Raw genomic sequence first — 15,169 nt, forward strand, 5'->3', positions numbered from 1 at the left:
TGTTAAATATGTATATATATACATATATATATACAAACGTATAATTATCATATATTGTATAGTTCGTGATATCATCGGTCAAACTAGACGGTCAAACGTTGTGTAAAACTCTTTTCGGAAACATAAATCTCAACAATTTGGGATTGCTTATCATGTTGGTAAGGTTTAATTTATGTAAATATTAATCTTATAAGTATAGAATGATCGAAAAAAAGTGTGGGTCAACTTTAGGGTTTTTGCTTATCGTGTCGGAACCATATAGAGATTAGAGTTTAAATTTGGTCGGAAATTTCCGGGTCGTTACACCTATTCATATAGAGTAACATATAATTACGTTTTTAATAGTGTGACTCAAGAGGTTTTATGCATCGGTATATACTTCAGGGTGACTTTTGAGTTTTGACCCGTTTGATCTATTCGACCCGCTTCCTTTTTAGGTAAACCTTCTAGCTTAACTTATTTGATCTGCTACCAAAGTAACAAAATTAGTCCATTTATCTATAAATGAGTCAAAATTGACACCTTTACCAACCACTAACAAAGTCGCTATAAATCGTATGTACAAACTTAGGGAAAAGAAACAGGATGCAATTATATATGCACCAAAAATTTATTGATTAACAGTAAATACAAAAAATTAAACTAAACAAATTACTTCATTCTGTCCTCACGGTTACCTTAGAATCTGTTCTTTGTGAATTTCTTGAAGGAGATGTTGATCCTCTTGATAAACTATGTCCATAAAGATTTATTTTACTTATCTTCTTCGAAAACGAGCTTATAAATTTTCTCGAGTTAGATTTTTCCATATTTCTCTTCATACACACATGTTCTTTTTCCAAATCATTTAATCTCATTCTTAATCGAGCCAACTCAAGTTTAAGCTCCCGGTTTTCTCTTCTTAACGAAGCATAATTATCTTTTGGTGACATGGCAGCACTGAGAGCACCACTGTTGATCCGCCACGACTGGTGGTGCACCGGCAATTTTGGGTTGTCATCGAGCTCAGAACAGTATAAGGCGTTTTTAAGCCGTAATTGCTCGATGTATAAAACGTGGACTATCGGTTGAAGCGGTAGTCGATCGTTCTGCGCAGCATGTGCACCAGCTTCTGGTGAAAGTTTCTGGAAATCGATTAATCGACATAGCTTCTTTTTGTCTTGTTCTGTTAAACCCTGATGAGCCTGCAAGTTTTGTTTTTTACCATTTATAAGCAAATGGATCGTAATTACTGTTAGACTATACCATTAGAAAATGATTGGGCCAATGGTATAAATGGGCCTGGTCCATTAAGGTTTTAGGTAATTAGGGTTTCATTGTGGCGTACCTTGAGATAAACGTCGATGGATCGATACAGCCCATCGTGAACCGTACGAGCATGTGCCGGTAAGCTTTCTGCAACCGCGATAAATTTGGCAAGTTTAAGATTCACATCAGGCGCAATTTCAGCCAAATAATTATCAACCAACTTTGAAACCTTAATTAACGCCGTTTCTGACGGCGAATCAAGACCGTTAGATTCAAAACCCCACCCGTCTTGATCATCATCACTATCATCTTGCTGTGAAAAATTAACCAAAATCCTATGAACCGTATCGACATCAAATAAAGTGTCACTACCATATCGAAACGAAGGTATCAAAAGATCATCAAGTGTCACTATATCCAATTGTGACCCGATTCGCCTCTCGAGATCAAGCCTACAACCAACGCTACATTCAAGCATTGTTGAACTTCTCAACAACCCGAATAAAAAACTTAACGGAACGACAAGTTTCTCAACGGGCAGCAAACTAACAATCGTCTCAACTACGACCCGTTCATGATCACTTTGACCGTTTGACTTTTTTGTCAACTTCGGCGTAATTCATAAGCGATTCACTGATGCTTTCGGGCCTCACCCCACGACATTTCATAGCGGTGATGACCCGTTGATACAAATCGATACGAAGAACAGATAAATCTTTAATCCACCAATCAGCTTCACACTTTTGTCGACTCATATGAAGTCGACCCGAACTACTATACTCCAGTCGTGAAAAACTCGACGCGATTTGCTCCACGCAAGCTTTTGAAGCGATTGCATCGATGCATCGGGTTACTATTTTGAGCTCATCAGCTAAAGGTAGTAAGTTTTCACATTGTTGCAAGACTTCAACGCACATTTCGAGATTTTGGCAGACGATATAGTTGAGATACTCGTCTGCACGTGATCCGAGGTTGTTGTTCGAGTAATCTTCACTCATTTCGAGGAAATCGGAAACACAGCATAGTTGAGCCACATTAGATGGTGTTATCTCGAAATTTATACCGTAACAGAATTTTGCTGCGAGCTCGAATGTTTCAGTGCCACCAGGTAGGCTAAGGAGCTCTACTCGAGATATCGAAGACTCGCGATGTTCCGATACCAGTTTCCGAATTCTTCCACTTCGAGACACGAGAGGAAACTACACAAAACAAAATGGTAACGTTTTTAAACGGGTCAGTTGTCAAAATGGATCGGGTCAAGTTATGTTTGGTGGACTTCATTTATTTGCTCACTTTTAATAAATCATTTACCCATTCATTTTGAATATAAATACAAATACAAATAAGTATAATTTTACAGTCATAATATAGAGATCTTGAAAAAAAATCAAATTAATAAGCCGAATGAGCTAAAACTATATACTTTGAGTTAGTTTTGACCCGTTTAACTTGTCACCCTGTAAGCTAACCCATTTGAGACAAACTGCAACACCAACTAAAAAATATATACAAGTCTGAAATTGCCACTATCAGCAAATCCACCCTATGTTTGACTCTTAAAAGTCAAGATTTGACTTTTCTTCACCAGACAAAAGAACAAAAAGAAGATCACAAGTTAAACTTTAACAATTTAAACAATAGGAGAACTTACTTTATGCAATGCAAATGCAACACCATTCACTTCTATAGTTATATCGCTTGGGACATCACGAAATATCCTATAAAAAGACATGATCATATGATTTCAATAAGTAAATTATCATAATTAAAAAGTATAAACAAAAGAGACTCGTTTGGGAGACGAACCATTCGTTATAGCGATGACGATGGCGCGAGCCTTTGGTCATAATGAGCTGGGTTTGATGGTGCTGGTGGTGCAGGTCCATGATGCAAGTGCAAGGAACCACAAGAGTTTTTTTTTTTAGTATGTGTGGGGTTTAGGTTGCTAAGAAGTGAGATTTTGCTATGTAGCGGCCTTTTCATATTATTGTTAGTGTATTTTCAAAATAAAATTATAAATTATTATATTAATATTATGGGATTGGAATTTGTCCATAACCAGTTGGCTTATGGTAGGGTCATGGACCCTCCGGAATTCTAATCCGAAGAGTGATCGACAGGTTTTTAAACATTGATTTGAGGTAACTTTGTTACTATAAATGTGATGGAGGAATGTTAAGAAAATAACAGTTTTAAGACTAAAATATCTAATAATATATTATTATTATTATTATTATTATTATTATTATTATTATTATTATTATTATTATTATTATTATTATTATTATTATTATTATTATTATTATTATTATTACTATCACTATATTTTTATTTTTTTTATCGGCGAAAATATTAATATATATATAAAGATCAAAAAGATCCGGTGGAGTACACAAACGATTACAATTGGAAGGTCTCGCTCTGATCGTCCTACACATTGGACGTTAACATTGACAGAGAGCGAGCACATTGAAAATGATTGAAAATGAAATTGAAAGAAACAATACATTCGTACAACCCACCAAACCTAAATCTAAACAATACACAAAACCGGGCTCGTATCTAACGCCGCAATTACCATTACTCAAAAGCCGTACACTAAAATGGACGCCGGACACTCCAGCAGCACCTAACCCGAGGCCTGCAAATCAAAGTAACCTCTCGTACCCGAAAAACCTCTAAGAACTCCGAAACCAGAGAACCACAAGCCCGTCGAATAAGATCAAACCCCCGTTCGAGCGGAAAAAAGGACCCCGAGAGAACTACTTCAAAATACATCAACTTTCCGAGGTCAACTAAATCAACACACGTCGGCAACAACATCGAGTCCACCCGAATAGACTCGACTACGGGAAAGGTATGAACACTACAGCGGAACAACAATCGAACAGAGCAAAACACAAAGTCAAACCAATAGAGACAAGGCCATCAACGCCGAATTTTCAGAAGACATTTACAAACCCGCAACCACCAGAAGCCAGAAACTAGCAGCCGGCTCCCGCCGACGACCGCCAGCAGAAAGCCACAGTAACCTACGGGTTTCAACACACAAAAACACCACAACCACCGGTCCAGCAAATCAAATCTTCAACCTAAGTACCGAAACCGACCTAAATGGGTATAGAGCTCCTGCCGGAACTCGCCGCCTACATCCACCCAGAAACGGGAATCCGGCACAGAGGCAAAAAAGTCAGGAACCGCCGGACCCACCTTCCCTACGAACGGAAAACGAAGAACCAAGGCACCAAACCCCAACCCAAACCCAGTTAACAGATCCCGAGCCAAAACGCCCGGAATCGCCGCCTGTTCACCGGATCTGAGACCGGAGTTGGTGCTTAGAACACACGTTGTTTGAAGAAGAAGGAAGGCGGTCGTGCTTATTCAAACCAAAAGACGAAAAAAACCGAACCACCGGCGAGATGCCGGTGGTCGGACTTACCTTGTAACCGGGAGAAGCAAACCGTCAAAAGCGATGAGGAATCTACGAAGATTCTGAAGAGAACCAAACTAGATCTAGGAAATTAAAATTGACGGCAGTTGTTTATTTAGAGAGAAGGAGGAGAAAAGATTTTAGAGAGAGAAAATGTAACTGTTACTCAATTACTATCACTATATACCAACAATACCGGAAGGCTCATCAATAGTGTCTTTGTTGACATTATACTTACGTCATCATCCACTATAAACAAAAATTTCATTGGAATGCCTACGTTTTATATTATTCTTTTTTTAATATATAAATACTAAATACTACTCCCTCCGTCCCTATATTATTGTCCACTATACTATTTTTGGGCGTCCCTTTCGATTGCATCAAAGCGGAAGCGGTTAGATACTTTCAAGAAAGGTTCCGTGAACAAAGCTCGCTTAGATTTAAAATACGTGGTCCACTTGTAAAACGTTTATCGAATGAGGATGCTACATTTCTTGAAACTACTTTTAGTTCATCGGAAATACTTTGGGCGATTAAAGATTGTGGTAGTGAGAAGGCGTCGGGACCCGATGGTTTAACATGAAATTTTTTTAAAATATTGGGAACTAATCAAAGATGAACTCTTTTCGTCGTTCAATCATTTTTGGGAAAGCGGTTCTATATCCAAAGGCTGTAATTCATCCTTTATATCTCTTATTCCGAAAAAAATGACCCGCAAGATTTTGGGAATTATCGTCCGATAAGTTTAATTGGGTGTTTTTACAAGATATTATCTAAAGTGTTAACAAAGCGACTTCATCGTGTAATATCCTCAGTTATTGGGCATGAACAAACGACATATATAAAAAACCGATATATCTTGGATGGAATCTTAATTGCTAATGAGGTCCTTTATGATATTAAAGCTAGCAACCGAAAGGGATTTTTATTCAAGGTAGATTTTGAGAAAGCGTTTGATAGCATTAATTGGAATTTTCTAATGGAGATGATGGAACTAATGGGTTTCGGAATTAGATGGCGGAATTGGATCAAAACATGTTTATCTTCGGCCACGATCTCTATCTTGGTAAATGGATCGCCCACCAAGGAGTTTCAACCCCATCGGGGAGTGCGTCAAGGAGATCCTCTTTCCCCATATCTTTTTCTAATAGTGGCGGAAGGTCTTAATCACATCACCAAAATGGCGGCAACAAATAACACGTTTTCGGGGATCTCAATTGGACGAGAGAATGTGCGTCTAACCCACCTACAATATGCGGATGATACACTCTTCTTCGGTCAATGGAATAAGAGAAATGCACGAAACCTAACAAAAATCCTAAAATGTTTTGAGGCCACTTCGGGTTTGAAAATAAACTTCCACAAAAGTTGTGTATACGGGTTAGGTGTGTCGAGATCGGACACGAATGTTATGGCCGGGTGGTTAGGTTGTTTATCGGGTTCCATTTCGATTATGTATCTTGGCCTACCAATTGGATCCTCCATGAAAAGGGCTAAAGATTGGGAGCCGGTGGTTGAGAAATTTGGCAAACTACTCGCAGACTGGAAAGCACGAACTTTATCATATGGCGGAAGACTCACCTTGATAAAATCGGTTCTATCTAGTCTCCCACTTTACTTCTTTTCTCTTTTTAAAGCCCCTTTATGTGTTATTAACAATCTTGAGGGACTGAGACGTCGTTTTTTTTTTGTGGGTCTTGCGAAGTCTCGAAAATGGCATGGATTAAATGGGAAAAATGCTTACTACCACGTGACCATGGGGGGCTCAATATTGGGTCTCTTGAAATTAAAAATCGGGCATTAATTGGGAAATGGTGGTGGCGATTCAAAAAATGCAATAACTCTCTTTGGGTAAACGTAATTAAAAGCATATACGGTTTGGAGGGAGGACTTACTGAGTCCTTTTCTCCCCCGGCTTGTTGAAAGTCATCAGCTTGGTCAAATATTTTAAATGTCGGAAAAAATCTCATTAAACTTGAAACCCGTTTTTTGCATTCGTTTAAAAAAAGATTGTAGATGGTTCGCAAACTAGATTTTGGGACGAATCTTGGCTTGGTGATTTCTTACTTAAAGATAAATTTAATAGACTCTATAGACTTGACATCAACAAAGATGCCACCGTCCTTGAGAGGGTCCGTTGGGTGGATAATTGTGCTTTAACTCATTGGTGTTGGTCCCGGGGTATCTCGGGGAGATTACTCGGGGACGTCACCAATCTTACTAATATTTTATCTAGTTTTGTCCCTTGTAGTTCCGGTCAAGACGAATGGATTTGGATACTTAGCAACAATGGCGTGTTTTCTGTTAATAAACTCACGAGACTAATTTGTCTCTTCGAAAATTGTAAACCGGATTCTAACATGAACACCCTTCATAACAGCCTCGCACCACTGAAGATTGAAATTTTTACTTGGCGTGCGAGACAAAAAAGACTTCCGACTCAGGTGGAGTTAGACAAACGAGGTATGGATTTGGGTACGGTCCGTTGCCCTGTTTGTGATGACGATTTGGAAACCGTCGAACATTGCATCACAAATTGCAAAGTGGCGAGTGACATTTGGCATAAAGTTCTTCATTGGTGGGGAATTCGTATTCCTGCCATCCTATCTTTTGATGAGATGTTCTTAGGTAACGGGCACCCTTTCGTGTCTCATAATGGCAAGCAACCGAGTGGGTAACGGGCTTTATGATATGGAAAAATCGTAATACTACCACTTTCTCCAAATCCAAGCTTACGTGTGACATGATCTTTAAAGAAATTTAACTCAAAACCTTCGAATGGTTCTCAAATAGGAATAAAAAAATCATAATGGAGTGGGATCCTTGGATTAATAACCCACTTGTTTTCGATGTCGACTTACCCAACAGAACTGGAATCGGCTAATTAGCTTGTACCTTCTGAACTTGCGAACCATTTTGTTGTGTCTGATCCTAAAAAGGGGCTACCATATTGGCGAAATGGGCCTTGAACGGGCTTATTTGTCGCTAAATTCTCAGCACTGCGGCCCAGACTTGGCCCTGCTTGTGCTCACAAGTCGGCCTTATGTATGTTTCTCTTTTCGGTGATCCTTATTAGTTTGCAAGTTCATGAATATCTCGGTCGACTTTAGCGGATATTGTCCTTTTTATCGTGTTTTGTCTACGTTCGTGTTTGTTTTGTATCCTTGTTTCATTGGCGATGCCCTCTTACTTGTAAATACTCATTTTCGTATTAATAAAATTATATAATCTTTGCTGTTAAAAAAAAAGTATTTCAACCAATCAAAAGAGGTTATAGTAGAGAGAGAATATATTTTATTGATGGAGAATGAAGTTAGTGGGATTTCCTAAAACTGTGTGTTTTTTGTCTGGTGAAAATTAAATAGGAACGGAGAGAGTATTATATTGGATTGGATGGTTGGTGATTAGTATATTTTTAAATTATGTATTTTAGTCTTTCATACTTTTAAACAATATTAAATTACCCCTTAGGTTTATAATATTCTTCAAACTTTTAAACAATGTCAACTCAACCGCTTAAATTTTTATTACTACTATTATTACTATTATCATTATGATTATGATTATGATTATCATTGTCATTGTCATTGTCATTGTCATTATCATTATCATTATCATTATTATTATTATTATTAAACATTTTATTTTTAAACCCCAATATAGTATACATGTATTTTTCATTTGATAAAGGATTTGTAGCAATCACCGATATGCAATTGAAGACATATTTAAAGATGATTACCAAAATATAAATTGTTTTCCGGGTAGAAGAATTTGGCAGACATCGAAGTGGGTTTGCGCTTACAATATTTGGAAGAACCGAAACTACAAAATTTTATGCAAAGACACATGGGAGACGCGAATAATTCTCAATGACATTCAACTAAAAGGTTTTCAATGGATTTCTAAGCGAATGAAGAATTCGAGGCTCGAATGGCATCAATGGTTAATAAACCCGAAATCCTTTATCGTATCTTCTAACACTCGTACGGGCGTGGGTTAACTACTATCTACTATTTCATCATATATTTTAGTTTTAGTCTAATATATTGTATCCGTATATAGTCTTAGGCATATATCTCATTGTGAAGCAAGGCATGCCTTCAGGTTAGTTTTCGGATGTAATAGTGTAACATTCGTTGGTTTATAATGAAATTTTGCTTTTCAAAAAAAAAATCATCAATATGCGAACTGTAATTATAAATGTACAGAGCGAAATAATCTCTCGCATCAACACACAGGCCCATAACATTCTTTTATTATATAAGTACACTGATTTTTAGTACACTAAAATCAATAGGTAATACATGATACTCGGCTCTCAACCTAACTAGGAAAAACAATACTAATTATTATCTTTATTTATATGTATGGTCAATGCCTACAGATTATGGTGAACAACTAAGGAGTGATAAACAAGTAAACAAACTTAAATCCTGCATGAAGAAAGATGGTGGTGTTCGTGTTTTGCCCAACGTGAGAGTGACTTTTAATGTTACTACAATGATCGAGTGTTAAAAATGAACTTGTTAATATTCATTACTCCATTTCTGCAAAACACGGCACGAAATATAGATCTTTATGTTTCGTAAGATTACGCTAGTAAAACAGAACATTATACTGTTCTTTGCATTATAAGATTTGAAATTTCAAGACTCTAATGTTCTAGGTCAATTAGTGTGTATTACGTCGGGCAGTTGGGTAACGGGTCAAAATAGGGTCACAACAATTTGGGTCATGTCGAGCCACAAACACTTATCTATCAGTTGGTTAAAATAAATAGTTGGTGTGCTTAAACTTATCATATGATAACAAAATCTATACTGATACAATAATTTAGCTTCGTTTATAATAAAGTGACTCGAGAGGTTACGAATCAGAATATACTTCAGGTGACTTTAGAGTTTCGACCCGTTTGACCTATGTGAGCCGCTTTCTTTTAGTTAAACCTTCTAACTTAAGATATTTGATCTGCTACAAAAATAACCAAAACTGTCCATTTGTATGTAAATGGGTCAAAATTGCTACCTTTACCAACTACTAACAAAATAAAGGCCGCGAAAAGTGTATATACAATCCTGGAGAAAAGAAACATGATGCAATTATATATGGATCATAAATTCACTGATTAACAGTAAATACAAAAAGAAAAAAAAAAATTAAACAAATTACTTCACAGTTACCTTAGAATCTGTTATTTGTGAATTTCTGAATATTACCACCCAAAAAGAACAAGATACTATTACTTTATAAAGTTGATTTTGAGAAAGTGAATTGGAATTATTTATTCTTTGTGTTGTCTTCTCTTGGTTTCTTTAAAGTGGTCCACGGTTGATCCGCCACGACTGCTGGTGCACCAGCGATTTCGGGTTGTCATCGAGCTCAGAACAGTATAAGGCGTTTTTAAGCCGTAACTGCTCGATGTATAAAATGTGAACTATTGATTGAAGCGGAAGTCGATCGTAATTATAAGCAAATGGGTCGTAATTACCACCTAGAATTTTGAAGTACTTGGTTTGTATCTACAAACGGGTCATAATTACCACCTAGAATTTGGAAGTACTTTGGTCATAGTGAGCTGGGGTTGATGATGCAGGTGTATGATGCAATTGAAAGGAACCACGTTGTAGTTGATACATACAGTGTTGCATATATAGTATCACCTGTATATAGATACTGTACTATTTCCAATTTCGCTTATGCAAGTGAAATACAGTGACAAATGACACAAATATATCATAATAGAGTACAATACGGAGTAACAGATTTGTGCTTTTGAAAAATAATAATACTGTAAAACAAATTAAAATGAAGTTCAAACTCAAGTAAATACATCTAACATTGTATTGTAAGTACTAGCACATCAAAGATATGCAACAAGAGGATTTAAAAAGATTCACATAATGTGTGCCAACTCCCAAATCAGTGTCAACATGGAGAGAGTTCCATTTGAAAATTTGATGGGAACGTTACCCTGACATCATCGATTGGTCACATTCCTGTAACTATAATACAAACAACAACAACAACAAAAAAAAAAAAAATACCATTAGTTACAATATTTACATAGTAAACTTAACAATCTAAGTAAGAAAAGGGTTTGTTGGGAGAAGAAACGTAATTAGCCCGTCAACTGTTATCAGCATAGCAGTATCTTTGATACCCAAATATAAAAATACTACTGTAGTAGTATGATTTGAAACAGAAAATTCATGATATTTAAATAGCAACTTACCTTTTTTGTTAACTCTGGAAACTGCGATTATCTTCTCGTCTTGTTCTCAAGTTCCTGTTCAAAATAGAACATACTATGGATATCGGCCAATTAAATTGAAATAACTATGTTTAAGTGATTAATTAGGGCATTTTTATTACCTGCTAAGCTAGCTTTTCGTGCCACATGAAGTTTGACAACGGCTTCATTAATGGAAAAACGTCCATCAAGTGGTACATGATTCACAAACTTGAGGTTGGGTGTTTCATGGCTTCCATGTCCCCACATCTCCATTTTATGACAACTGTTGGATGTTACTTCCACTAATGATGGATAATTGATGCTACAACTGCCCGAGTAGAAGCTTTTGAGTTCATAACAATAACCTAAGTGAATAGTGGTAAGGCAAGGGAAGACAACTTCATCCGTTTCAGTTTCACCCCAAATCACCTCCTCTATATTTTTACACAATTGAATTTGAACCTCCTTTAGTGAAACAAGCCCTTTTGCGACACTCAGTGGAAATAGTCTTACTAACTCATTACAATTATAAATTTTAAGGTTGACTAGGTTAGTAAGACTTATAAATTCATCTGGGCATTTCCATAGAACATCTAACTTATCTAGTCCTGCCAAACTCAAGATTTTTACTTTCCTTAAAAACTTTTCAGTTGCATTTCCTACCCAATCACATGTATCCACTAGGCATGTAACATTCTTACAGCTCCTTAAAGTAATATATTCTATATTATTGAAACCTTCTTGATCTAGGTCCGGTATGACGTTATTCAAGTTTTCTATTTCACCTAGACTTATCATATTAGGACGACTTACCTCAATTAGCTTTTGTATCCGTAAGATTGGAAACACATCATACTCCATGTCCAAAGATAAATAACGTTCTGAAGTCCAAATGTGTTTGAAAGTAACCTGTTGTAATCCCATTAGTTTGCGGATCAAATTACGATTATCTGTGAATTGAATTGCGAATCCTTTGAATTTATTAAAATTACAACCTTCAGAAAATTTATAAAGACTTGGCACTATTAATTCCAAAAACGCGAGCTTCGACAAACAGTTCACCGCAACAAGACACTCGTGAACTTCTTTGCAATGGACCGGGAATTGAATGCGTAACTCTTCCAGCCGCCTGAGCTTCGAAATGACATCTGGTGATATATAAGATAGCTTTTTACAATCTATAACTTCAAGCCGCCTTAAGTTAACCAATTGACCAATACATTCAGGAACTTCTTCGATATCAGTAGAATTGAGATTTAGAATCTCAAGGCCTTTCAACTCACCTATTATACTAATTTCACGTATATAATTTCCCTCAAGATTGAGCATGCGAAGTTGTGAGAGCCTGGTTAATGACTGTGGGAGGGATGAGATCTCATTATAGGCCAAATTTAATACTCTAGCGTTTTTTATTCCTTCAATAAATTGATCAGAAATAGATTCCAAATAATTACCCTGCAAATAGGCAGCTTCAAGATTTGGGAAGCTAATATGATCTTCAGGAAGCTTACTTATTCTATTGTACATCAACGAGATCCCCGTGTAACTTTGTTGGATGTTGTTTCTTGGCAACCATTCAGTCAAACCTTCCCAAGCCATCACCAGAAAATGATTTGTACTACCTTCATTTGCAATTAATAATGCCATATCACGGCAAACATCATGCATTCTGATGTAGTATTTTGAATCATCATCCCCCTTATCTGCATCCAACAAACCATAAGACATGAGGATATTCACTGCATTTTGAACAGTGCTTCTCACATCCTCTATGCTTTCAATCTCCTTAGACTTTTCCAAGCCTACCCTGTAAAGTACCAAGTCTTCCACCAAGATATTATAGTCTTCCGGGAAAACACTACACTGTAAGAAGCACCATTGCGCTTCATTTTTAAGATAATCATAGCTTAGCTTCAAACGGTCATATACCGTTTCTATTGCTGCATCGACATCTTTGTTTTTCAAAGCATTTTTCTGTAACTGAGTTAAAGTTGCCTTCCATGAACTGATACCTTTGTTTTTCAAAGTTTTTCCAATCACGTCAATGACCAGTGGCAATCCACCGCATTCTTTAGCGACATCCCTTGCAACTGAAGTCAAACCGGTGTCGGTCTCCAATTTGTCACCAACAACATTTTTGAAAAGAATCCATGCCTCTTCTTGTGGCAAAGTGTTCACACAGATTAAACTCTGAGCATTCATATTCTCACACACATGTTTCCTTCTAGATGTCAATAAAATTTTGCAGTTCATGTGTTGGATACCACACGGAATGCACAATTCATCTAGATTCAATTCCTCCCACACATCATCTAATATGATTAGAATCTTCTCACCATTTATAATTCGCTTTCTTGCATTTTCAGTATCCTTTTGGATCTTTTCAACATCAAAACTTTTAGAGACAGTTGTAAATGCAACATCAGCAAACATACTATTTACTCTTGAATTAACTTCCTTGGCCAATGTAGTTTTTCCTACACCTCCTACACCATAGATTCCGATAATTTGTACGCTTTCATCTTCAATAGCTGCAATGATATCCCCCAAAGCTGAATTTTGGGTAGTAATACCATCAAGATTCTTGTTTTGGTAGACATCTAGTTGGCGAGGTGCAGGGGTATCAATCGCAATCTCACAATTGTCATAAGTCGTGCCACGTACCTGGAGCTCCGTAAGAGGAGCAATCGTCTGTGTTGCCATCTTACCGTAACGATGAAGAGTGCTCCAGTTACCACACAAACCTATTCCAAAGCAAGTCTTCTTTGCGTTAGCTTCTTCTGTAAGAAATTCTCGGGCCGTTGAAATTCTAGTATCAGCAACGTTGACCCAGTCTTCCACACCAACCACGAGTGTATCTCCTTTATCTTTGGCTATTTGTATTTTTTGTTGAATCCTCCCTTTCATCTCTTCGAGCTTTTGAACTTCATTTCTATAATTTTGAACACGTTGTTCGCAATTCCACATGTAACCAATCTCCCTCTTGGCAACAACAAACGTCAAGTCCATAACTTTTTCGATGACCTTCGCTGCGATTTCCATAGTTTTTTTTCTACTAGATATATGGTGTTTAGAAATGGAATTAAAAGTTTAGAAAATGGTGGTAGTTGTGTAGTACAGTAGATGATAGTGACAATGTCTGTGTTTGAGTTGTATGTTTGAGGGGAATTAAGAAAGATGATAATGAACAAGATGAACAATATGGAAACATACAATCAAGGAATCGAGTCCACTACTTTTTCTGCAACTGAAGTGACAACAGCTTCTGCCATTTCAACTTTTTTTTTCTTCTTCAAGTTGGTCAGATCTGAAAGTAATTGAAAAACTTGAAATGTCAACTGGATCCACGTTTCTAATTGGAGTTAACTAGAAAGGAATCTTGATATGTACTTAGTTATTAATTAGGCAAAGCTCGGTTAGTTTTTTTTTTTTTTTTTGAAAGATAAAGCTCGGTTAGTTTAGTGGGGCGGGTCTGAATAAAAAGGCCTAAGTTTGACTATTTTCTATTCAGTATTCACTGAAAAGAAATGGGTCTTAACTTGGAGAAAATTGCATGATGCATCTTGTGTTTGTGTAAAAAGTTACCTTTCATCTGTCACTAGATATACATATATCTGTGATTTTGTATCACTATTCGTCGCTAATTAAAAAATTCCGCTAAGTTTCTCCTTAATTTAAGACGAAAATATCCTAATCTTCTTAATTCAAACTCTTATTTGTTCGTTTCCATTTTCTTTTATCCCCCAGTACCACACAAGTATTTCATTCAAATATTCTAGATATGCAAGTTTCACTCAAGTCCGTTACATCCTAACAAAAGCAGTTGTACCGTGCAAAAGACATATAAAAAACAATTATTTAGACTACTTTAAATAAAAAAAATAAAGATAAAATAAGGTTATTCAACAAACATACTTGTAATGAATTTGCAGGAAGAGGTGTTATCAACAACAACAACAACAGTGGTGGTGGTTAAGTAGATGGTGGCGAAATCAGCATTGGCTGTTTATTACTAGTAACCAAAATGTCGTCGGCCAACTTAGACTTATACAGGCTATTTGTAATAATTAAATCTGATAAAATATATTATCTTATTGTCTTCGATGGATAAAATATTAAATTGCATGTGATTGTTAGGAAGAGAGGATCGCCTGGACGTTAGGAGATACAAATTTGAGAGAAAAACAACTCTATTACTCACAAGAATAGATTTACAGAGTATTACAAAAATCTTACAAAAAACTCTCAAACTC

General features: G+C 36.5%; 2 protein-coding genes across 2 annotated transcripts; both read right to left on the bottom strand.

Annotated features, from left to right (window-relative positions):
* Window positions 1-656: 656 nt before the first annotated feature.
* Window positions 657-3,134, bottom strand: LOC139899178 (BTB/POZ domain-containing protein At5g48800-like). The gene is given in 5 exon segments (XM_071882001.1): window positions 657-1,184; window positions 1,328-1,856; window positions 1,858-2,447; window positions 2,900-2,966; window positions 3,055-3,134. Coding segments are annotated over 5 exon segments (1,794 nt in total).
* Window positions 3,135-11,551: 8,417 nt separating this feature from the next.
* LOC139902478 (disease resistance protein At4g27190-like) lies at window positions 11,552-14,925 on the bottom strand. The gene is made up of 3 exons (XM_071885099.1): window positions 14,832-14,925; window positions 11,730-14,223; window positions 11,552-11,575 (listed from the first exon to the last, which is right to left on the bottom strand). Exons 2-3 carry the CDS (start codon window positions 13,956-13,958, stop codon window positions 11,552-11,554), a joined length of 2,253 nt encoding a protein of 750 aa, XP_071741200.1. The 5' UTR covers window positions 13,959-14,223; window positions 14,832-14,925.
* Window positions 14,926-15,169: the final 244 nt, after the last annotated feature.

This window comes from Rutidosis leptorrhynchoides, chromosome 3 (assembly GCF_046630445.1).
Source record: "Rutidosis leptorrhynchoides isolate AG116_Rl617_1_P2 chromosome 3, CSIRO_AGI_Rlap_v1, whole genome shotgun sequence".
In the NCBI taxonomy this organism is placed as follows: Eukaryota; Viridiplantae; Streptophyta; class Magnoliopsida; order Asterales; family Asteraceae; genus Rutidosis; species Rutidosis leptorrhynchoides.

Coding starts and splice junctions, on each gene's coding strand:
- LOC139902478 (XM_071885099.1), bottom strand. CDS start 13,958: ATGGAAATCGCAGCGAAGGTCATCGAAAAAGTTATGGACTTGACGTTT. Junction 11,576..11,729: donor GGATACAAAAGCTAATTGAG/GTAAGTCGTCCT, acceptor GTGATTGGGTAG/GAAATGCAACTGAAAAGTTT.